The sequence below is a fragment of the Erigeron canadensis genome, chromosome 7 (assembly GCF_010389155.1).
Source record: "Erigeron canadensis isolate Cc75 chromosome 7, C_canadensis_v1, whole genome shotgun sequence".
NCBI lineage: Eukaryota > Viridiplantae > Streptophyta > Magnoliopsida > Asterales > Asteraceae > Erigeron > Erigeron canadensis.
In genome coordinates, this window is record NC_057767.1 from 33,336,826 (window position 1) to 33,362,701 (window position 25,876).

Genomic DNA, 25,876 nt, shown 5'->3' on the forward strand with positions numbered 1-25,876 from the left:
GTGTTGCGGCTGTATTGCCTTTTATAGGGAGGATTAGGGCAACACAACATTCCTTTGATAGTGAAAGGGTGGTGGTTGTCGACGTCCCATTGGCTCCATGTACTTCCATGCAAGAGTTTTTGTCTTCTTTACCAAAAATGGTATGAGAGAAAAAACCCTAGTTTGGTCTCAACTGTACATTTGCCATACAAGGTATATTACAGTTGGAGAAACCACCATGTGACTTTTGTCTTCATCTGGTTTGAATTCTTCCCGCCTTGACCAACAATTTGAACAACATACATCCCATTGAAGCAAGTCATTGGACTCGCTGACGACCAACGTCAGCGAGCAAGTTTTATCAGCGAATCCAAGACTCAACAAGCTAAATAACCGGGGAAATACGTGATTGTCACATTCCGTAGTGTGATATATCAGCTTCCATTTTAAGATAATGATCATTCTTTTGGACATCTCAGTTCAATCTAATTGACCACAAAATTGATTAAATACGCCATGTATCGGTTAAACTCTCCACATAGTTATAGTAAAAACAAAGGACGGAGCCAGAAGGTTTTTTGCATGAGGACAAACTAAAATATTTAAGTGTACGAGGTTCTAACAAATAATTTAGTCAAACCTATAATATAGTTACAATCTTAAGTGATCAAAGGTCTATGTATAATCATTTAATGTTATGTATGCCATCTTCTACAACAAGACAGTCCATATTATGTGATTGGAGTGACCAAGAGTGCATAAAGATATTGAAGCAATGCAGACAGAAGATTCCAAGCAAGGAAAATGGAGGAAAAATAATCATCATAGATATGGTGGTAAAGGATAGCCTAGAGGACCAAAAATCACTCGAGACTAAACTTTTCTTGGATATGGTTATGATGACTCTTACAATGGGAAGACAGAGGAGTGAAAAAGAGTGGGCTTGATAGAAGTTTATCCCTAGTTAAGTAGCATTGCTAGATATAACATGTGTGCCAATGAAGCTACCAAGATCTGAAATTTCTGTGCATCCACTTCATTTTACACATGGGCATTGATCTAGTGGTATGTGTGCTAACCCATCAACCAATATATGTAAAATTTGTTGCATTTTTGTGTAATTATTTGCTACTCTAAGAAAATAAGAATGTTATACCTCATTCCCTTTTTGTAGCATCGTCTTCTTAATCAATATTAATCATGTATTGTAACAATATTAGTGTTGGCGTTTCTCGAGTTGACATTGTTTATTTATATGAATGGTTTAATTTATGTTGAACGATAAACAAATCTATAGCTTTTGAGGAACTCTATAAAATGTAGCTTCTTAACAATTTCAACGTATAGTCATACCATAGAAAGAACAATAGGATGAGTGTACGTAGCCACGGTCGTAAATGAGCCAGATTTTGTCTTCTCGTAGATAATCCATTACTCGTATCTTAACCAACAAAGTGGTAAGTGGTATATAACACCACTTATATACAAAAAAGTGTCATGTCAATAATAAACGATAAAAAAAAAGGTCAAGATACTTTTTTTTAACCCGGTTTTGATAATATTGGGTTCGACCTATTTTTTAAACTGGTATTCCCAATACCGGTTTACCCTATCTTACAAAAAAATTTTTTAACAAAACACTCGACAAATACGTTGTTTTGGAAAAAAAAATCGTAAGATGGTCCACTCACCTCTTTTTCTAATGTCTATCCCATGCTAACGATTTCTCAAAAAAAAAGTTAAGAAATATTCTTTTTCCATAAAGCACATGGAGAAAATGTCATTGTCAACATAATTTTTAACGAAATGATGAGAAAATGCTTTTGAAAACAAGTATTGACAAAGACCTTATATTGCAAAACTTCCAATTATAAACAATAAAAAAGAAAAATAGAAGAAAAAAATGTGAAAGGAAATAATTTGTAGTGTATATATCACCACTGAATCTAAGACAGTGACCATTCTTTTGGAAATCTTATTTCAAACTTATTGAACACTAAATTGTTAATAATAAATATTCAAGCTCCTTTTCATTGTTCTTAGCGACCACCCTTCACGTTTGTCTCTATTTTTAAAAATACGACCTATAATATAGTTAAAATTTAAAGTGATCAAAGTTATATATACAATCGTTTCATATTAAGTTGTGTTTTATTTTACAAACAAAAAAGTTGATATTACATAATTGGAGTGACCAAGACTCAAGAGTGCATGAAAATACAGACTCAACTTTTCATGGATATGGTTATGATGACTTTTACAACCGGAAGAGAGAGGAATAAAAAGGAGTGTGCACAACTCTTCCTTTATGCTGGTTTTAACGATTATAAACCACACCTTGTGTTAGGGTCAAGATCTCTCATTGAAGTTTATCCCTAATTAATTGCATTGTTTTCTATATTACATGTGTGCCAATAAAGTTACCAATATATGAAATTTGTTGGCTAGTAATTTAGTTCATTCATAGGCTTTGATGATCGTGATATGTGGGACACATAAGCTATGGCCTATGAGTTCTAGTACCCATGTCGACGACTTCTGTCCAAATATTAGATATTTATATTCCATTATAAACTACTGTTTCCTCTTTCAACATTTTATCTTTAAAATATTCAAAATACTTTTAAATTTTTAACACATTGTCAACTCACACACTAAATCTACCCATAATATTTATAAAATATTTTGTAACCATATTTATCTAAATTATCTCTCTTCTTTATTCATTAATTTAAATAATTCTACTTAATATTTTCATAATACTTTTAATAAATTTTTTTACAAAAGATACATATCTTAACCATAAAATAAATATACTATTATTTACATCAATTACTTTTAAATTAATAACCACATTGTTACCACCACCACCATGCTGCCACCGCCTCCGCATTATACGGGTACCCATCCGGTTTATAAATAACTAGTGTTATGTACCTTTAGCAAATTTTGAAATTAAACTTTGATTAATTTGATCCGTTGAAGATGGAACATAAATCAAGCATACCCATTTTTAAGTAAATGGGTTGAAATTATCTTACTAATTAACTAAACATAGAACTCATAACCAATGTAGTATAGCTCACTTGGTAGAGAAATATGTCTCTTAGATTTCTAAGAGGTCTTAAGTTCAATTTTTGGGCTATGTTTATCATATTTATTTTCAGTGAACAAAAAGTTAAATGCATTTGGAGCCATCATTAGATACATTTTATTAAATAACGAGAGCAAGTATTCGCGTGTTGTGGTGGTAAAATGATGAGTGTGATAGGTCATAGGAAGTGATATGTCATAGAGTGCTATAGCCAAATGCCTTAGTCGTACGGGCTCCGTCCTCAACTCTTTTAATTGCTGTAAAAAAATTTTAATTGATGTGATGTAAATGTTTGTCATATATAATATCAGCATTCACTCAACTCTTTTGCTACTATTACTTGTAAGTTCAAGTATCTTCTACTCAGCTAAGTCTCCTCAGCGAATAGGGGGAGATTGTTGAGTCATGGATTCGCTGAGAGACTCAGCGAGCTAGTTTGTCAGCGAGCTCTCAGCGAGTGACTTCTTCAGCGAGCTCTCAGCGAGCATCTTCACAAGCAAGCTTTCAGCAATTACTAATTATCTTCAAGTCTAAAAAATAAGTTCAACGACTCATCGTCTGGTTTTGTAATTCAAAATTAAGCGATAAAATGAAGATAAGAAGGCTGATCCCAAGGACACGTGTTGATCAAGAAGAATAACGACATGTGACCTTGTACCAACAATGGTACCTTGGTGTTTCTCTCTCATACCCGAATTGAAAACAAACAAAAGGGAAAGAGAGAACCCTGCAGATCGTGTAGATCCACCAATAGATGGTTGACAACATTCGAGGTGTCAACATCTATTTGGTTTTCTCGTGATGCCTTCTCTGCCTATAAAAGGCATCACTTGACCTAGCCACTATTTGTTGGTCTTTGCTATTTCTTACACTTATAGTTTTCTCTGTAAAATTGTTAAGTTTTTGATGTGTCGAAAAACTTAACAATCTTTTCTTTTTTTCTTTATTATTGTAAAACCAATTCATCGTTTAGTTTATAATACATATAACTAAACTTTCTTTACTCTCTTGTTCTCTTGTTAAGTGATTTACATTAGTTGTTAATTACGATAATCGTGCAAACGTGGGACTTTCAATTGGTATCAGAGCAGTGTTTCAATACACTGAAACTGATCTGAGTCAATCGTTTGCAGATTATTTACTTTTCTTTTCTGTACTTTTAATTTTCTGCATCAAAATCTTTTCTTAAAACTTTTTTCTTCTTTCTCTTTGAATACATGGCTTCCGTCCCTTCTCTGGTAAATAACCGAGATTTCGGGTACGTCTCCATTCTACCAAGGTTCGAAGCACATGACATCGGATTCTGGAAGGAGAGAATGCTCCTACACATAGTAGGAGTTGAACCTTACTTAATAACCATCTTGAATTTTCTTTTGCCTCAGTTCTTATTGAAGAACAATGTTGGTGCATTTCCGGGTGACAACATTATTATAGAAGTTTGTCTTGAATCTATTAAATATGTACTTGTAATAAACGTTAAGTTTTCGCGTATAATAAAGTCAACCTCGACTGTTGACCAAGTCAAGCTCGACCTTTGACCAGGTCGAGCTCGTGTGATGTCCAAGATGGGCTTCGGTCCATGAAATTCTAGGTCCGTTTAGTCCATTAGTTTTAGTATAAATAGAAGATTAATCCTTATGTTTAAGGGGAATCTTCTAGCTTTGATTTCTTTCATATTCTCGCATTTAGGAACTTGGTATTTACTTGTAATTTCATTTACTGAAGTAATATACGGTTCCAGTTTATTCATATTTGTGTACATGTTGTTGATTGCTTTTGTATAAGAATTTCCGCACTTATACATTAGATACTTAATCTCATGTGATCCGGTGGCTAAGGGACTTACAAGTGGTATCAGAGCCACTGGAGGGATTCTTTTGGTTCTGGTTAAGGTATTAACAACAATAAAGATAGTTATTTCGGGTCCTGGGAACATATTAGCCAACTTGAGCTCGACCAAGACCCTAGCTCGAGCTTGACCATCTCTTTAGCTCGACCATCATCCTAGCTCGACCTCGTCGAGGTCGACCTCACCACAACCTCGATCTGACTTGTGATTTTAAGTTGTTCGAAGGTTCGTGCACTATATATATACGTATCTTTTGTTCGAGTAAATGACGTTTTTAGAATTTGCAATCTTGATTATGTTTAGGTTCTAAACTTGTCTGAATATGAAACTTGTAAACTCTTTTGAGTTTAGGTTTGATATCTGTTAATCAAGTTTTGGACTTGTAAACTTGATCAACTTTGGATTCTATTTAATCACTTTTCGAATTGTCAAGAACTTGTAATCTTGATTTAGTTTTGGCCTAAGCTTGTTGGAATATTGAACTTGTAAACTCTTTGAGTTTTGGTTCAATTTCTGTAATAAAGCATTAGAGTTGAAAACTTGATCAACTTTAGTTTTCAAATTTAGACAACTCGAATCAATGGTGGCTAGAGTTCTATCCTTTATAGAAGATTCTGAGAAATCTTAAAAGGAATTCAAGACCAGGCCAAAAAGGTTGTTCTGACAAGGAGCTACTGGGTTATCTCTTGATTGAAATATATGAACAATTGTGTCATGATGTTGTTTTCGTTGGATCAGGGATTCGCTGAGGGACTCAGCGAGTGACTCGTTCAGCGAGCTCTCAGCGAGCACATGCATCTGCAAACATGATCTATCTTCAAAGTCTAAAGGATATGTTCAATGACTCATCGCCCAGTATTTGTAAGTCAAATATGAGCGGGAATTTGAAGAATAGAAGAATGGTCCTAAGGACACGTGTTGAAAGATCAAGATGAAGCCATGTGACCTTGTACTACTTCTGTGCAATGGGTTTTCTCTTTCATACCGTTTTTGGAAACAAACAAGATGAAGGAAAGAGACCTCTGCAGATCTGAATGATCCACCAATAGATAGTTGACAACCTTCATGTGTCAACATCTACTAGGGTTGTCATGTGATTCCTTATCTGCCTATAAAAGGAATCACTTGACCTAGCCACCATCTTGTTGGTATGTTCTACAGTTTTTACTTTATTTTCTTTAGTTATTTGTTAAGTTTTTGTGTGTTCAAAAACTTAACCAATCTTTTCTGTTTATTGTTGTTGTTAAACAACCATCCATGTTTTCATCGTTTAGTTTGAAATACATATAACTAAACAAAGTTCTTTACTTCTCGTCTCCATTCTTGGTATTTCATATTTATCTTATAAGTTAGTTAATCAAACACAAGTAGTGCATTCGTGGACCGTCAAGTGGTATCAGAGCCACGGTTCCTAAATTATTGGAACAAGATCTGTTTGCCTCTTGTGTTTACATTATTGTCTTTACGATTTAAATCTTAAAATTTTTTTTCTTAAAGATGTCATCTGTACCCACTCTGGTTAACACGCGTGACTTTGGTTACGTCTCTATTCCTCCAAAATTTGAGCCAAAAGACTTTGGCTCATGGAAGGAACGAATGTTACTACACATAGTGGGTGTAGAACCATATCTTATGACCATCTTAAATGAAGGTCCTTATATACCTATGTATGTCCAAAGGACACCAGGTGCTACACCTGATGCTCCTGAAATTGTGACTGATCTCGTAAAGCCAGAAGTCCAATGGACTGAATAAGAGCGAAAGCTCGTCAATCTTGATTCAAGATTGAAAAATATGATCATCACCACTCTTCCCACTGAGGTGATGAAACTAGTCATTAAATTCCCCACTTCAAAAGAAGTTTGGGAAAGACTAGTGAGCATTTATGAAGGGTCAGCTGACTTGATTAAAACCAAGAAAATTGACCTAAAACGTGCCTACGAAAATTTCTTTTCTCTTCCTGATGAAAGTCTCGAGGGCACATATACCCGGTTCAAAGGGTTGCTCAATGACATGACAAATGTTGGTATTACCCATGACAATTTTGAGGTATGCCACAAGTTCATCAATTCTCTCACTCTTAAATGGCAGAATTTAAGACAAATCCTCCGTACCACTAAAAAGATTCAAGAACTGGATCTTGAGGAATTGTTTGGCACTCTTCAATTTGAAGAGAAAGCCTTGGCTCAAAATATTAGAGCCTCTGCAGAATCTAGGAGACATGCTGGCTCCTCTTCCGTAGCCAGCACTTCTGCAAACCCTTTAACTGACCCTCTTGCTCTCATCTCTACTGAGCCCATCTATCCCAATGATGGTGCTAGCACCTCTGCTCTTCCAGCATCCATTCAAGCTCTTGTTGATGAGCTTGATGTTGAAGAGAAACAAGAAATGTTCAGTGATTTTGTCGAATTTGCCTTAATCGCTGGAAAGAAGTACTCCAGGAAATGGAACAACCGTAAGTCGGTTGCTCCATACAAGCCTCCTGTGGATAAATCACAGGAAGAATGCTGGAAATGTGGCAGAAAAGGACATTATCAAAAAGAGTGCAGGGTTTCTATCCCAACTCCTGCTGCTCCAAAAACTAACTCATCTAAATCTGCTGATGAATACAAGAACAAGTATTATCAGCTCAAAGCCAAAATGGCGGAAACTGAAGAAGCCAAAACACCAAGCAAAGGTCTGGTTGCTGAAGAGCATGATTGGGATGATTCAGATGACTCCGATGATGAGGAGTATGTTGACACCATGTGTCTCATGGCTCTGGCTGATAGTGATGAGCTGACAAAAGACCAAGTCTCAACAAGTCAGTGGGTCAACGTCACTGTCAAAAAGGTACATACTCTTCTTTCATCTGCTGATGAGGACAAGACCAAAATTCTTGAATCCATGTCATGTGATCTTTAGTTCGTAGAAACTCTGCGCGCTGAAGCTCACTCAAAACTCCTTTCAGTAAGTTCTGAATTGAGTGAAAAATCTGAAAAACTCAACAGACTAAAGAATGTTCATGTAGAACTTCAGTCACATGAGTTGCTGACTCAAAAGCTTTAACTTGAGAATGAAAAACTTAAGCTTGAAGTCCTCAATCTCAAGAAGATTGTGACCTCTTGGTCAAAAGCTTCTAAGTTTCATCATCAATGTCTTAGAGAACAAGTCCCTGCACAAGTTCAGGCAGTGATAGGTGGAGATTTTGAATCAACTGCCTGTCTCGCTGACATGTTTAAAGATGATGTGAAACCTGAAATCTCAATTCCTCCATATGGTATTACTTCTTCTGAGGAAATGAAAAAGTGGTATTTCGTTAAAGGAAATGATTATCACACTGAAATGGACGCTGGATCTTCCACATCTCTTTCCAGCGACCCTTCAAATTCCTCTGAAGCTAAAATAGTTAGCTCATCTTCATCCTCTAACAACATGTTTTCCCATCTACCTATTATTGGCATGATGCCATACGAAGGTAAAATTCAATACTCTCCAAATGAAACTTTTCATGGAGACATTTCAAGTGATGGGTACAAATCTATTGCTCCTCAGCAACTTACCTTGAAAATGGCTGAGACTTTCAAAAGAAGTATCGTTGCTGTGCCCTATGACTATAGCACGCCTCAGCTAGCTGATCATTCTAAACAGCAACCTTAGTCAATCTCATCTAATCCTTTACCCTCTAAAGTCTTAAATGTTGAGGAACCTCAGCATGAACGCCTTATGGTAAGACGCGTAAAGTTTGGAGATGCTAGGTTTCAACATGAAAGCTCATCTCAAGTTAAACCTGTAGTCCATCAGCTGGCAACTCATTCATCTCCACCTCGATCAATTCTGAGACACCTAACTCCTCAAAGAGGTAAGGTGCCTCAGTCTGTTAATAGACCAACCACTCCTCAGCGAGGGTGCATTCCTCAGCAACAAATGAGGAATGTAACTCCTCAACGAGGAAACATTCCTCAGCAACGAATGAGGAGTGTAACTCCTCAGCGAGGAAATGTTCCTCAGCACCAAATAAGGAGTATGACTCCTCAAAGGGGACACTTGCCACATTAGCAAGTGAGATCCTCTACTCCAACATCAATGATAACTCAACTCAGTCAAATGACTCAACTGATCATCCTGTCGCTGAACCTACCGTCACCATCGACCTCTCTTCATACAATCCTTTCCCTGCTGTCCCCATCACCCTATCTTCTGCTGATACTCAACTAGGTTCTTCAAGTGTTCCTGCACTTAGGTGGACAACGAGTCACCCCGCTCACCAAGTCATTGGTGATCCTCAGCAGGGTATTGTCACTCGATCAGCGACAACAAACACATGTCTTTATGTAAACTTCTTGTCAATGATCACTCCCAAAAATATTGGTGAGGCAATGGTTGATCCCTCTTGGGTTGCTCCCTTGCAAGAGGAATTAACTCAGTTTCAACGACAACATGTCTAGTTTTTGGTTCCCTTACCACATGGTAAGGAACCTATTGGTACCAAATGGGTATATAGAAATAAAATGGACGAAGACGGTGTTATTATACGTAACAAGGCTAGGCTAGTTGCACAAGGTTATCTTCAAGAAGAAGGAGTCGACTTTGATGAAACCTTTGCTCCAGTGGCCAGATTAGAAGCTATACGCTTATTTTTGGCACATGCTGCTTATCGAGACTTCAAGGTCTATCAAATGGATGTTAAGAGTGCCTTCCTAAATGGAAAACTCGATGAAGAATTCTATGTCGAGCAGCCACCTGGTTTTGAAGATCCAGCCAAGCCACATCATGTCTATCGTCTTTATAAGGCTTTATATGGTCTTAAACAAGCCCCTAGGGCTTGGTATGACACCCTCTCTGAATTTCTCCTCTCGAACAACTTTCAGCGAGGATCCATTGACAGCACTCTTTTCATCTTTCGAAAAGGTGCTCATATACTGTATGTGCAAATTTATGTTGATGACATTATCTTGGATCCTCAAGCACTAAACTGTGCAAAAAGTTTAGCTCTCTTATGTCATCTCATTTTGAAATGAGTATGATGGGAGAACTAACCTTCAATTCTTTCTTGGTTTGCAAATACGTCAGCTCGCTGATGGTATTTTTATCAATCAAGAAAAGTATATTCGAGACATGTTTGCTAAGTTTGATATGTCTGATATTTCTCCAAAGCCAACTCCCATGTCTCCTCCCAATAATCTCCATGTTGATCCTGATGGTAAGCATGTGAACCCCACTCACTATCATGGGATGATTGGCTCGCTAATGTATCTTACAGTGAGTCGTCCTGATATCATTTTTGCCACTTGCTTATGTGCAAGATATCAAGCATCTCCTAGAGAATCTCATCTTCTCCCTGTTAAGCGCATCTTCAAATACCTCAAAGGTACCATGACCTTAGGTCTTTGGTATCCCAAGGAGTCCAATTTTGATCTTGTTGCTTACTCTGATTCTGACTATGCTGGTTGCATGTTAGATCGAAAGAGTACCAGTGGAGGATGTCAACTGTTGGGGAGGAGGTTAACTAGTTGGTCTAGTAATAAACAGCATACAGTATCCATCTCCACTGCTGAAGCAGAATATGTGTCGGCAGCATGAAACACCAACTCGCTGACTATGACTTAGACTACACTAAGATCCCCATTATGTGTGACAATACAAGTGCAATTGCTATCACACATAATCCGGTTCAACATTCCAAGACCAAACACATAGACATTAGGTATCATTTCATACGTGACCATGTCATGAAAGGGGATGTTGAAATTTATTTCATTCCCACTGATGATCAACTCGCTGACATTTTCACAAAACCCTTAGATGAAAAGAGATTTAAAGATCTTGTTAGTAGGTTGGGAATGTTGAATGGTGACTCAGCTACTTAACTTACATTTCATTTGTAAGCTAAGATTTTGTCAGCAAGTTTAAGTTTGTCTTGCTTGCTAAACAAAATAAAGGCAATGGAAAGTCAAAAGTTTCCATCTAGTCCAATAGCAAACGGTTATTGGTAAAGACTTCTAAAATCCGTTGATCCCTGTTGCTTTGGGAAAAAACAAAATAAAGGCAATGGAAAGCCAAAAGCTTCCATCTAGTCCAATAGCAAACGGTTATTGGTAAAGACTTCTAAAATCCGTTGATCCCTGTTGCTTTGGGAAAAATCAAAATAAAGGCAATGGAAAGCCAAAAGTTTCCATCTAGTCCAATAGCAAACGGTTATTGGTAAAGACTCCTAAAATCCGTTGATGACTGACAGTTTGCCAAAAATTGTATCTCAGCGACCATATGTGTGTCATATGCTCGCTGACATCTAATAGAAAACGTGTCCTTATCGATAGGTTCGCTGAGGCATGATCTATTAAGATAAAATAAAACATATTAAATAAAACATAGGATTAGATCTGAAATTCACTATTTCGGATGTAACTATGTTGGCAACGTGGCAGTCTTTTTAGCCATATGATATATATTTTTACAAAAAAGTTACCCACTTGTTTACTTGAGTACGTCACCTGTCCACTTGAGACTGTGCCTCTGACGGTCTGGCCCTGTCAGACGCATACAGCGCACACTCAAGTGCTTTGTAAATTTTTTTAAACGTTACTCACAAAATTTTCTTTTACATATATATAGGTTTACAGTTGTTAAAAACAACTGTAGATGTTGAAAATGAGGAGAGAGAGAGACTTTATTTTGTCTTTTCATATTTGACCAATCATATTCCATCACCACACCCTATATATACAAACTAATACTCATACTTTCATTTTCACGCTTTCTTTCAACTATTCATCTCCTTTCCAATCTCTCAAAATCTCTCAAATTGCTTATCTCCTCTAAATCTTAACTTCTACTTCCTCTGTTCTTTGCATCTTCAAATCTCATTACAAAAAATCAAAAATGGCATCATCATCTGAAACTCCATCCGCTTCCGCCGCCACTCAGAAATCTTATCTAAATTCCTCTTCTTTCTCTCCATCCTCTAATATTGTGAAATCTTCTAAGATCTCATTCACAGCTTCTGAGATGGTTGTTAAACCTAATAACCATCTCGGCTCGTCTGACGTACCAAAAGGTACAAAAGGATATAAGCCTATGCTGGATTTTATCCATGCTTCCCCTGCCAGTCATTGTATAATGGCAGATCCGGAGAAGATTTATGTTCATCTTCTTCGTGAGTTCTTGTGGACATGTAACTATGAGGAGTCCACCCAGTCGATCGTGGGTACTGTTCGAGAAGGAACGAAGTCCATCACCATCACTCCAGCATCATTACGCCGTACTCTTCGCTTCCCACAAGAAAATGATGACAATACTTTTGTGGAAGCTGCTGGAGATGATGAATGGAAGGCATGGTTGCCTTCCATCGGGTATAATCACAATTTGAGGAACCCTCCGGTGATCCCAAGCAATCCCTTAAAACAAAATCTCCCCGGGATTCGGAGAGTTTTATTCACCCATGTGATCCAGTGTATGGGTGGTAACTCTGGGTCTTATAATCAAGCGTCTTCAACTTCGATGCCTATTATCCACGCTCTGGCTGAAGGAAGATTCGTGGACTTCGCCTTGCTGATCTTCAATGACATGAAGAACAAGGTCTCTTTGAACAACAGATCTCACACAGTGCCTTTTGTGAGAATTTTCTCTCTCATCTTCAAAGAGGCACTGGGTGATGAATATGACCTACCAAATGCTGCCACAATTCAAGTTGCAAGGGTTGGCAACAATATCTACAAGTAACCTGCTGAACACTTGGTTGCTCGTCTCACTGCACATATGAAAGAGGTACTCTTCTCTCTAAACTCTTCTTTATACCCTAAAGACAGCGACTGGGAGGTAGCACTTCTTTTTGATGAAGTGGCTGATACGGTCGCTGTGGACGCCGAAATGCCTTCTGAGGCTGGTTCGCTGATAAACCCCCCAGCAACCTTCAAAGCCTCTAAAAAGACCAAAATTAATCCTAAGGCAGCGTCCCCAACACAAAATCTACAATCTTCACCCTCCGCTGTCGTCCCAAAACAAAAGCGGAGTGAGTCAAAGGGCAAACCCAAGGTTAAGAAGTCCTCTACGCCCAAGGACACTAGTACCCAAGCCACCCCATCAGCAGCCTCCCAACAGGCTGTTGACGAGTTAAATGGGAAGAGCAAGCAGCCACCTCAAATTTCTGTAGGAGAGGTTGGTGAAGTTAGTGGGTCACCCCAACCTACTAGAGGTCAAAATCCAACTCCACCCCAAATAAATATTCTCCCTTCTTCTCAAATACCTTCTGAGTCGTTGACAGCAGCCAGATCACAGGTGATGCTAGAGTCAACACCCTCTACGGCCGATGATACCTTAGTGCAACAACACACTGAGGTTGAGGCACCAGGTCCCTTTCCCCAAATTCTATAAATGTCTCGGAAACTGTTTGTGCAGGAACCGAGACTAACATTTTTGTAGACTTTGAGATGGAAGATGAGTATGGCAGCGAGTTTGATCCACAAGATTCACATGCTGTCGCTGAAGAGAGTGAAGAAGAAGTGGTTGTTGGTGAGTTTCTGGAAGGTGACATGGGCTATATCATGGTTGGTGAACCTCAAAATGATGAAGAAATGCCCAAGATGCTAGCTGACATGCCCCCTCCTCCTTCTTATTCTCCAAGGCCCACAACAATTTTTGAACCTGTGGGACACTTTGGAGAGTTTAAGACTGAGCTTAATAAAAAAGAATTGCATACGAGGAAGGAGCTATGCAAAAATCAACGCATTAGGCCAGGAGTGTATGTTGAAGTGGAAGAATTGGATGATGAAGTGATAATGGAAGTGCCCCCTATGCATCATCCAGATTTCTTTGGCACTCCCTGCTCCAAGTACCCAGTTTCACTAAGAACTCTAAGGATGCCAGAGCTTGACGATGCTGAAAGAATATACACCGCAGTTGATTTGCCTGGGCTTGATTATGTTGAAACATATCAATTGCAAGAGCTGCTGAGAAGAATACAGGTGTGTCAAAGTCAAGGGAATAGGCATGGGTACTTGTATGCATGGTTGGTTGATCAGGTTGCCCAAGTACATCTAGAAGCGCATACAAACTTTCAATACTTGGTGCATAGCAGTGATAACCTTATAGATGGGCTTGCTGAGCAAAAGGATGTTATTATCAGAATGATTAAGGCTCAGCAGCAACACACTGCCTCAAATGAAAGACTCTTCAAGCAAAATCAAACTCTTCTAAATGCAAGTATGAATCGGGTTAGTGTCTCAAACTCCTCTATCTCTGCCTCGCTGAACAAACTCAAAGAACAAATTGCCAAGTCAGCGACGACTACTGAAAGCACTGCCCTCCTCTCTTTTCTTCAACAACTCTCCCAATCCAATATTCTCTTCACTGCTCATCTCAATCATCTTCAAAATTCTATCAACTCCTTCTCTAGAAGTCAGAACAATTTCCTCTCAACTCTCACAAATGAGATAGCCTCTCTCAAATCTTCTCTAAACTTCTCCTCATCGGCTGCTGATAAGCTAAGGATAGATGAAACCATTAGCAGCTAACGCACGCTTGAAAAGGAGGTCTCTGACCTCAAACACATGATGAAGGAAATGATGGGTCTCCTCAGAAAAGATAAAGTGGAAGTAGCAAGTACTCCAGCTACTTCCAAGGGGGAGAAAACTGCTGTCAACGAGGAGACCCCAACTGCTGAAAGTGTCCCCCTCGCTGAGAAGGTCAGTGAACAGGCAGCAAGTGTCGAGGGGGAGCAAGCTGATAAAGAAATAGCGAAGCCCGCTGAAGAGGTGCCAGCGAGGCCGATGAATGTGTCCTCTTTCAAGCCAACTGATGAGTTCCATGCTACCCTTGTAAAGAAGTATGCTGATAAGGGAAAAGCAGCAGCAGTGACTCAAGGCAAACCCCCTAAGGTTCCCATCTCAACAATTGCACAGAAAGACAAACTCATGTCTGGTGCTCTTCCCAAGTCTTCTTCAAAAGCATCTGCTGAACTCACTCCCACTGAGATAGTCATCCAAGAAGAGTTGAAGAAAAAGAAAATTCAAGAAGAACTTTATCAGAAACTGATAAGTGAGTTGATTGTCAGTGAGGAACTTGAGGATGCTGATGATGAGACCAAAAGGTTAGTCGAGCAGTCTGGTGGCTTGGAAGCTCTAAAAAGGAAAGAGCTTGAATTCTTTGCGAATAAGGAGAAGAAGCTTGAAGAAGCACGCCAAGCCTATCTTACTTCAAGAGAGGTAAGGCAAAGAAAAGAAGAGATCATGTGGATCAAGCCTGCTCTTACTCAGCAAGGAATGAACCTTCAAGTTCAGAGAAAAGGTGTGCCCAGGATGTTCACTCTTAAGAATGTCAAATCTGACACTCTTGGGCCCACTGAGTGGATCGAGATCTATAAGCTCATCAAAGACAACAAAACACCGGTCTTTGATCCACTCCTAAAGATGGCTGGTGACTAGATCAAGCAGACAAGGAGGATGGAAAAGAAGTACAAGGTTGAAGACTCCTTGCTCAGCGCTGCCAGACATCCATATTCTCCTCCCCCTCAGCAACCCAGAAGTGGTGTTAAGAGGACAACTTCTGGTCAGGTTACTTCCTCTCTCCCCACTATGCTTAAAGCTTTACCAAAATCCGATATTGGGGAGGAATCATTGCTCAACCTTTGCATGCCTTCAAGATTGCTATTTGTGGAAGGGTTGTACAGTGAAGATCTAGGAGGTTTTTGCTTCACAAATGTTCATGGTCATGAGCTCTTCTTTAGGACCAGTGAAATTTCCATCGCTCCCTCTGGATTTCTTGTTAAATTAAGAAAATATTGTTCAAGGACTTCAAACAATCCAAGATTCATCAAGCTGATTGATCAAGAGCTAATGAAGTCCGAAAGACAAAAAGATAAGGCATTCATAGAAGCAAAACAAGAATCTGTATGGGAGTAGATTAACACTTGTAATTCTTTTTACTTTGCTGTATTTGTAAATTGTTCGTCATATATAAAATCAGCATTGTACCAAAGACCTCTTGTCAAATGTCTGTTATTATGAACCTTCTATTCAGCTAAGTCTCCTCAGCGAATAGGGGGAGATTGTTGGATCAGGGATTCGCTGAGGGACTCAGTGAGTGACTCATTCAGCGAGCTCTCAGCGAGTGACTCGTTCAGCGAGCACATGCATCTGCAAACATGATCTATCTTCAAAGTCTAAAGGATATGTTCAATGACTCATCGCCCAGTATTTGTAAGTCAAATATAAGCGGGAATTTGAAGAATAGAAGAATGGTCCCAAGGACACGTGTTGAAAGATCAAGATGAAGCCATGTGACCTTGTACTACTTCTGTGCAATGGGTTTTCTCTTTCATACCGTTTTTGGAAACAAACAAGATGAAGGAAAGAGACCTCTGCAGATCTGAATGATCCACCAATAGATAGTTGACAACCTTCATGTGTCAACATCTACTAGGGTTGTCATGTGATTCCTTATCTGCCTATAAAAGGAATCACTTGACCTAGCCACCATCTTGTTGGTGTGTTCCACAGTTTTTACTTTATTCTCTTTAGTTATTTGTTAAGTTTTTGTGTGTTCAAAAACTTAACCAATCTTTTCTGTTTATTGTTGTTGTTAAACAACCATCCATGTTTTCATCGTTTAGTTTGAAATACATATAACTAAACAAAGTTCTTTACTTCTCATCTCCATTCTTGTTATTTCATATTTATCTTATAAGTTAGTTAATCAAACACAAGTAGTGCATTCGTGGACCATCAGTTTTGGCAAGGAGCTACTATGTTATCTCTTAATTGTATATATGAATAATTGTGTCATGATGTTGTTTTGGCAAGGAGCTACTTGGTTATCTCTTGATTGTATATGTGAACAATTGTGTCATGATGTTGTTTTGGCAATGAGCTACTGTGTTATCTCTGGATTGCATATGTGAACAACCGTGGGATGAAGATGAGATTGGGAGATGTGTTGAAACCAAAAACAAACATATAGGTTGTTTTAAGAATTTTGTAGAGAAAAGGGGGGATAAAAATTTAAAGCTTCCATGTTTTCTATGCAAAATTCTTGGATGTTCGTTGCAATGAAGATCATGGTGTTTCGACAGGGTTTAGTCATGGTATCTTTTTGGTTTTTAATCTGTGTGACATGTGTCCGACCTAGTTTTTGGATCAAAGGCGCATGATTTAAGATTAGGTGATTCAAATGAATCAGATGAAGATTGAAGACCGTGATTGAAAATCCGAGTAAACTGTTCATGATCTTTGCTTAACATGTGTTTGGGATTTTGTCGAAAAGCTTTTGTGATAAAGTTAATCATTTGTAGCCGAGTAACTGAAAATCAAACATTTATTTAATGCCAATGATGTAGAGATGATTAATCCGATGACTAGTGAAGAGGTTGCAGATTAAGTGGTTCTCTATGTATTTTGGAGATGCTTACCTTGAGGGGGAGATTTGATATGAAAGACTTCAGGTGATTGGTGGATTCATGAAGATAAGACAAAGTCAAACACTATTGGTTGAAGACATAGATCTTGTGAGTGCTACATATCTGAAATTCAAGTTACATAATTTCTTATCGTTGTGAGAGCTGATTAAATTCGATGTTGATTGTTGGTGATTCAACTTCTTTATCATATGTCGGTTAAGCTTGAAGATCAAAATAGATTGAGCGATGTTATTTTGCATAATGTCTGGAGTGATGATATCTGAATTGCATGAGGAGGCAATGATGTCTGTATTACTTTAAAGTGATGATGTTTGGCATGATAATGTTGCTTGGAGCTTAATTTGGATGTTATTGTTCAGGGGGGGAATTACAATCTGAGTATTGGATTTGTTAATTGTCATAAGGATATAGAGATTTTGCAGTTTGAAGATCAGTGTGCAACGCATAAAGATCAAGTCTTACCGAAAGAAAACATGATATTATTAGTTAACAAAAATTTGTTGATTGCAGATTTTTTAACTAATGATTGTCATAATTGATAGCAATAGTCAAGGAGTGCTTGATTGAGCATTTCCATTACTATCTCCATGTATTACAAGTGAAGACTTTAAAGATCGATGAAAACTTCTAAATGCTGATGTCAAGGGGGAGTCTGTTGGTGCATTTCCGGGTGACAACATTATTATACAAGTTTGTCTTGAGTCTATTGAATATGTACTTGTAATAAACGTTAAGTTTTCGCATATAATAAAGTCAACCTCGACCGTTGACCATGTCAAGCTCAACCTTTGACCAGGTCGAGCTCGTGTGATGTCCAAGATGGGCTTCGGTCCATGAACTTCTAGGTCCGTTTAGTCCATTAGTTTTAGTATAAATAGAAGATTAATCCTTATGTTTAAGGGGAATCTTTAGCTTTGATTTCTTTCATATTCTCGCATTTAGGAACTTGGTATTTACTTGTAATTTCATTTACTGAAGTAATATACGGTTCCAGTTTATTCATATTTGTGTACATGTTGTTGATTGGTTTTGTATAAGAATTTCCGCACTTATACATTAGATACTTAATCTCGTGTGATCCGGTGGCTAAGGGACTTACAAACAATCTCTGTAGGGGTGAGTTCAACAGTTGCTTTGAATAATGATGAAGGCTTGGGAAAAGCTCCAGACATAAGCTTCTCTTGATGTACCCTTGCTGAGAGGGGAACCTTGGGTGGCTTGCTTTGAGTGACCACTTCTGCTTTGCCTTTATCTTTTTCAGCATACTTTTTCACAAGAGCAGCATGGAACTCATCAGTTGGCTTATAAATAGAAACATGTATTGGCCTTGCTGGCACATCCTCAACGGCCTTCTCAGAACTTACAATCTTTTCAATTTCAGCTGCCGGTTTAACAACCTTCTCAGCTTGCTCCCCCTCAACATTAGCTGTCGGTTCAGTGACCCTATCGGCTTGTTCATTTACTGTTTGCTCTCCCTCAACACTTGCTGTCGGTTCGACAACCTTCTCAACATTTACATTCTGTTCTTGGGGAGCTTGAGGAGCTTCAACACTTGCATTTTCATTTTGATTGGTTGGAACCTCCTCACTTGTAATTTTCTCCCCTCTGGAAGTAGCTGAAGAAGGAGATACTTCCACCTTGCCTTGTTTGAGGAGGCCCAACATTTCTACCATCATGATTTTGAGGTTGCCAACCTCTTTTTCAAGTTTCTTTTGGCTGCTGATAGATTCATCCAATCGTTTCTTATCAGCAGCAGCATTTGTAGAAGAGGATTGAGATTTAAGAGAGTGAGTTTCTTGAGTGAGGGTAGTGAGAAAATTGTCTTGATTACGAGAGAAGAAAATCACAGAGTTTTGAAGTTGATGAAGATGGGCGGTGAAAAGGATGCTGGATTGGGAGACTTTCTCAAGTGATGACAAAAGGCCAGGAATTTCATTGACCATCGCTGATTTGGCAATTTGTTCTTTTAATTTATCAAGCGAGGCAGAAATAGAAGAGTTAGAAACACTAACCCTTTGCATGTTGGCATGAAGTAGATTTTGATTGCGTTGGAAGAGGCGTTCATTTGAAAGAGTATGAGCATGCTGAGCTTTGGTGATCCCAAACACTCTATCTTTCAACTCAGCAAGTTCACCAATTACTTCATTGTTGCCAACTACCAAATATTTGAACTTAATATGCACTTCCTTGTGCACATTAGCAACTTTGACAACCAACCATGCATACAGGTAGCCATGCCTGTTGCCTTGACTTTGACAGATTTGCACCCTCCTTAATAATTCTTGTAGCTGGTATGTTTCAACATAATCAAGACCAGGCAAGTTGATAGCAGTGAGGGCCATGGGTGCATCTTTGGAGTCAGGTACCCTTAAATCTTTCAATGAAACTGGGTACTTAGAGCAAGGGATCCCAAAGAAGTCGCTCGATGATGTCCCAGTGGAACAACATACTAAGATTGAGGCACCAGATTCCCCTTTCCTTTTTACTTTACATGTCTCGGAAACTGTTAGTGTAGGAACCGAGACAAATATTTTTACAGATTTGGAGATGGATGATTAGAATGGCAGCGAGTTTGATCCCCAAGATGTAAATGCCCAAATAACACACGCTGCCGCTGAAGAAAGTGAAGAAGAAACCAAGAAAATTACAAGTAAGGAGGTTCCAACCAATCAAAATGAAAATGCAAGTGCTGAAGCTCCTCAAGCTCCCGAAGAACAGAATGTAAATGCTGAGAAGGTTGTTGAACCGACAACAAGTGTTGAAGGGGAGCAAACAATAAATGAACAAGCTGATAGGGTCACTGAACCAGCAACTAATGTTGAGGGGGAGCAAGCTGAGAAGGTTGTTAAACCGACAGCTAAAATTGAAAAGATTGTAAGTTCTGAGAAGGTCGCTGAGGATGTGCCGGCAAGGCCAATAAATGTTTCTATTTATAAGCCAACTGATGAGTTCCATGCTGCTCTTGTGAAAAAGTATGCTGAAAAAGATAAAGGCAAAGCAGAAGTGGTCACTCAAAGCAAGCCACCCAAGGTTCCCCTCTCAGCAAGGGTACATCAAGAGAAGCTCATGTCTGGAGCTTTTCCCAAGCCGTCATCATTATCGAAAGCAACTGCTGAACTCACCCATACTGAGATTGTTCTTCAAAAAGAGCTAAGGCAAAAGAAAATTCAAGAAGAACTTTCTCAGAAATATATAAGTGAGCAGATTGTTTATGAAGAGCTTAAGGATGCTTATGATGAAACCAAAAGATTGGCTCAACAATCTGGTGGCTTGGAGGCCTTGAAAAAGAAAGAAGAAGAGTTCTTTGCTGAAAGAACAAAAAGCCTTGAAGAAGTGCGTCAAACATAACTTGACTCAAGAGATATAAGGCAGAGAAAAGAGGAGATCTTGTGGGTCAAGCCTACTCTAAATCAGCAAGGTATGAATCTTCAAGTGCAAAAAAAGGGTGTTCCCAAGATGTTCACACTTAAGAATGTCAAATCAGATACACTTGGGCCCACTGAATGGATCAAAATCTACAAGTTCATCAAGGACATCAAAACTCCAGTTTTTGATCCATTACTCAAGATGGTTGGTGACCAGATAAAGCTGACACGTAAAATGGAGAAAAAGTACAAGGTTGAGGATTCTCTGCTCAGCAAAGAAAGGCACCCATATCCTCCTCCTCCTCCTCAGCAACCAAGAAGTGGTATCAAGAGGACAGCTTCTGGTCAGGTTGCTTCTCAACTTCCCTCCATGATTAGAGCTCTTCTAAAGTCAGATATTGGAAAAGGGCCTTCTCTGAATCTCAGGATGCCTCCCAGGATTTTCTTTATGGAAGGCATGTATGATTCAAAGCTGGAGGATTCTGTTTCTGCAATGTTCATGGTCATGAACTCTTCTTTAGGACCAGTGAAATTGCCATTGCTCCCTCTGGCTTTCTTATTAAAAAAAGAAAGTATTGTATCAAGACCTTCAACGATCATGAATTCATCAAGCTGATAGATCAAGACCTGAAGAGGCCTGAGAGACAACGAGACAGAGCTTTCATCGAAGCAAAGCAAGAATGTCAATGGGAGTAAACAAGACTTGTAAGTTTCTTTTAATTGTTGTAATGTAAATGTTTGTCATATATAATATCAGCAGTCACTCAACTCTTTTGCTACTATTACTTGTAAGTTCAACTATCTTCTACTCAGCTAAGTCTCCTCAGCGAATAGGGGGAGATTGTTGAGTCATGGATTCGCTGAGAGACTCAGCGAGCTGGTTTGTAAGCAAGCTCTCAACAAGTGACATCTTCCGCGAGCTCTCAGCGAGTGACTTCTTTAGCGAGCATCTTCACCAGCAAGTTCAAGTCTAAAGGATAGGTTCAATGACTCACCGTCTGGTTTTGTAAGTCAAAAATGAAGAATGAAGGTTGGTCCCAAGGACACGTGTTGATCAAGAAGAATGAAGACATGTGACCTTGTACCAACAATGGTACCTTGGTGTTTCTCTCTCATACCCGAATTGGAAACAAACAAAAGAGAAAGAGAGAACCTTGCAGATCGTGTAGATCCACCAATAGATGGTTGACAACATTCGAGGTGTCAACATCTATTGGGTTGTCTCGTGATGCTTTCTCTGCCTATAAAAGACATCACTTGACCTAGCCACCATTTGTTAGTTTTTGCTATTTCTTACACTTATTGTTTTCTCTGTAAAATTGTTAAGTTTTTGGTGTGTCAAAAAACTTATCAATCTTTTCCTTTCTTCTTTATTATTGTAAAACCAACCAACCGTATTTTCATCGTTTAGTTTATAATACATATAACTAAACTTTCTTTACTCTCTAGTTCTCTTGTTAAGTAGTTTACATTAGTTGTTAATTACAATAATCGTGCAAACATGGGACTTTCAATGAAGGAGAGAAAAAGTTGTATGCATTGATGTGTGGTACATCATGCTTTATTATACATACATTGTTGGAAATGAATGTTGAAAAGTGGATTTTTTTTATAATATAACGAGAGTGTACCCGCGCGTTGCATGGTGGGATGATAGGTTATAAAGTGTGATAGCTAAAGGCCTTAACCGTACGGGTTCCGCCCTCGGATTTAAAAATTCGTCGAAAGTATATCGAATGACATATCTAATGAAAGAGCACGAAATTTTAAGAACACCCATATAATTTTTATAATTTATCGAATATACGGTTTGTGAGATAAAATATTTTGAATGAATTGAAGGAGTAAATATTGATTTATGAAGGAGAGAGAAAAAAAATAATTGGTTGAGATTTGAGTAGAGAGAAAGAGTGTTTGGTAATATATATAATTGATAGTAGGAGCATTTTGGGAAAATAAATATTGAAACTTAAAATTTTAGACAGGGAAAATCTGCTTTATAATATAGTATAGATATAGGTTGGCGCAACATGGCTGTGTAAGTATGAAGTATTAACTATTAAGGGATTGATGGGTCCTTCCGTTTTACATTTTTTTTTTCCTAATGGCACGATACAAGCATATATAAAATAGAACAAGCATATATAAAATGGGAAGTGAGAAAAGATATCAAACTTTTAAAGCACATGTATAGTAAGTTTATTATTTGTGTTTGTTAGCAAATTAAGGCCGAAGAATGTTTTGATCCGTCTGACCTCAATGTGTTTTTAAACTTTACCTAATGAGTAAGTTATTGACGAGATAGTAACTAGCAAGTAGGGGTCATAGGTTCGATCCTTATCCCATGCAAAAGTTGCAGGGTCTTTTCTACCATTTAGGTAGAAACTGAAAGCAATCTCTCTACTTGGGTAGGGGTAAGGTCCGCCTACATCTTAACCTCCCCATACACCGTCGAAGTATTGGGGCTCAAAATCCGCGAAAGGCGGCACTGAGCAGTTTCTTTCTTTCTTTAGTAACTAGCAAGTAGTACTTGATCTACAAATCCTTCATCTACAAATCTTTTAAACTTAACCTAAGCCGTTCAAAAGTAAGTAGTAACCCACCGACAACTAACTTAGTCTTTTTTATTTGTATGGTAATTCTTCTTCTACAAATCCTTTTAATTAATTACTACAAAGATCCTATCTGAAACGGGAGCCACATGCATTTTCGTAAATACTACGATCTACAGCCAAGTGGTCACCTGCCCTCTAAAATGTGACTTGGTGGGAACACCACCCAGGTTTGAATCCCTGCAAAAGGATATTCAGTCAGCCAAGGTTTTTGGGTCTCACTGTCAGGCAACGTTGCAAGGTCGCTAGCTTGAGAGGAAAAATTACTCTATGGGACTAAGGGTTTCGTAGGCATTTACCCTTATATATATATATATATATATATAGCCACATCTATAAGGTTAAGTTTCACCATATATGAGATATATAGTCTTTTTATTATAATTAACACGATATAATTAGGAAAAAAAATGGCATTGCAAAATGTTGAGGACTCCAAAGATTTGCTTCGTTTTCAAGCTCAAAATATGGAACCATATCTTCAGCTTTATTAAGCCCATGTCACTCAAATGTGCTATTCAGTTAGAAATACCTGATATTATCAATGGTCATGGTGCACCGATGTTGCTCTCCGAGTTAGTAGATGCACTCTCTATTAACAAGGAGAGAACCCCTTTTGTGTATCGACTTATGCGTATCCTTGTCCACTCTGGTTTCTTTGTGAAACAAAACATAGGCAAAACTCGAGATGATGAAGAGGGATACAACGAGAAAAATGAAGGGTATTTGCTAGCTCCCGCTTCTCGGTATCTTCTAAAGGAGGAGCCGCTGAGCATGAGACCCTTTTTGCTGGCCATGTTGGATCCAATAGTAATGAATCCAATGCAAGATATGAGCAAATGGTTCAAAAATGACGATGTTAACCCTTGTCACACAACCCATGGGACCATGTTCTGGGAACTTACAAGCCAAGAGTCTGGTCTTAGCCATCTGTTTAACGAAGGAATGGCTAGTGATGCAAGGCTTGTTACAAACGATGTCATCCTGAAACATTACAAGAATGTTTTTCAAGGGTTAAGCTCAATTGTTGATGTTGGAGGTGGTACTGGGACCGTTGTCAAAGCCATTGCTGAAGCTTTCCCGAGTGTTAATTGCATCGTATTCGATCTCCCACATGTTATTGATGGTTTAGTAGGAAGTAAGAATTTGAGTTATGTTAGTGGAGACATGTTTGAAGCCATTCCCAAAGCAGATGCAGTTTTGCTGAAGGTATTTTCTCAACGTTTCCTTGTTAGTAATATGCTGAACTTGTATAGTTATGTATATTACACCGTAAGCCACATTGTCAATAATAATCCCTACAATAAAAGGAAAAAAATGTGTATTGTAAATATTGTGGTGTATGTATGATCATTCTTTTAGACATCTTACTTCAATTTAATTGAACACAAAAATTGTTAATAATCATTAACCAAGCTAAGCTCAATTTCAGTTTTTTAGCGATCTCCTTCATATGCACATCTCTATTCTAAAACATAAAACCTATAGTATAGTTACAATATAAACGGGTCAAAGTTATGTCTACAATCATTTCATATTAAGTTATGTTTTCTTTCACAAATAAAACAGTGGATATTACATGATTGGAGTGACCAAGAGTGCAGAAACATATTAAAGCAATGCAGAAAGGCGATTCCAAGCAAGGAAAATGGAGGAAAACTAATCATCATAGATATGGTGGTAAAGGATAACCCACAAGACAACCAATCACTCGAGACCCAGCTTTTCTTTGATATGCTTATGATGGCTATTACAAAGGGAAGAGAGAGGAGTGAAAAGGAGTGGGCAATGCTCTTCCTTGATGCTGGCTTTAGGGAATACAAAATACATCCTGTTTTGGGGTTAAGATCTCTCATCGAAGTTTATCCTTAGTTAATTTGCATTGTTTTCTATTCAACAAGCTAGAATGCCAATGAAGCTATAGATAAGAAATATTTGTGCATGTACACGTTTACTCATGGGTTTTCATCCTAGTAGTATCCTAAAGTCAACCAATAAGATCTCAGTAGTACTATGCCCTGGTAGAATTGGTGTGGATATAAGTAGACAACTTCTAAATGTACGTGGAATTTATGTGGATATTTGTGTCATTAACTTTGCTTCTCTATAATAAGAAAAATGCTTGACCTCATTCCCCTATTGTATCATCATGTTCTTCATGGATATTAAATAGGGGTGGTCATGGACGGGTATGGTTTTGACTAGATCTTAAAACGAACTCGAACCCCGAAATTAACATACAGTAAACCAATAACGTTGTTTGCCATCCCATGTGATGCGGCCCGAAAACATCGTTGAAAAGTCAACGGATCACGGGCAATAAAAAGGATGTGGAAAATGAATACAAGGAGATGATGAATAAGTGAAAACTTAATTAGGTGATGAATTATTTCTAATTAGAAAGTAAATTTTGTTATTTAATCGAGAGTTTTGTAAGGTTGTTATCTTATCCACGAGCACAACATTCCCATAGTATCTTTAGCAAGAGGGCGCGCAGTTTTGAAATAGTATATGTTTTATAGTTTCAATCCCAACAAGATGTGTGGGGCAGTTTATGGTACAGACTACACGTTTAACATGTTAAGG

At 38.3% G+C, this 25,876-nt stretch overlaps 1 protein-coding gene and 1 pseudogene across 1 annotated transcript; both read left to right on the top strand.

The window, feature by feature from the left end:
* The first annotated feature begins 680 nt into the window (after positions 1-680).
* LOC122609360 (trans-resveratrol di-O-methyltransferase-like) lies at positions 681-2,358 on the top strand. The gene is made up of 2 exons (XM_043782411.1): positions 681-872; positions 2,203-2,358. The coding sequence occupies exons 1-2, from the start codon at positions 681-683 to the stop codon at positions 2,356-2,358; spliced, it is 348 nt and encodes a 115-aa protein (XP_043638346.1).
* A 21,342-nt stretch (positions 2,359-23,700) lies between these two features.
* LOC122607776 lies at positions 23,701-25,245 on the top strand (annotated as a pseudogene).
* The last annotated feature ends 631 nt before the right edge of the window (positions 25,246-25,876 follow it).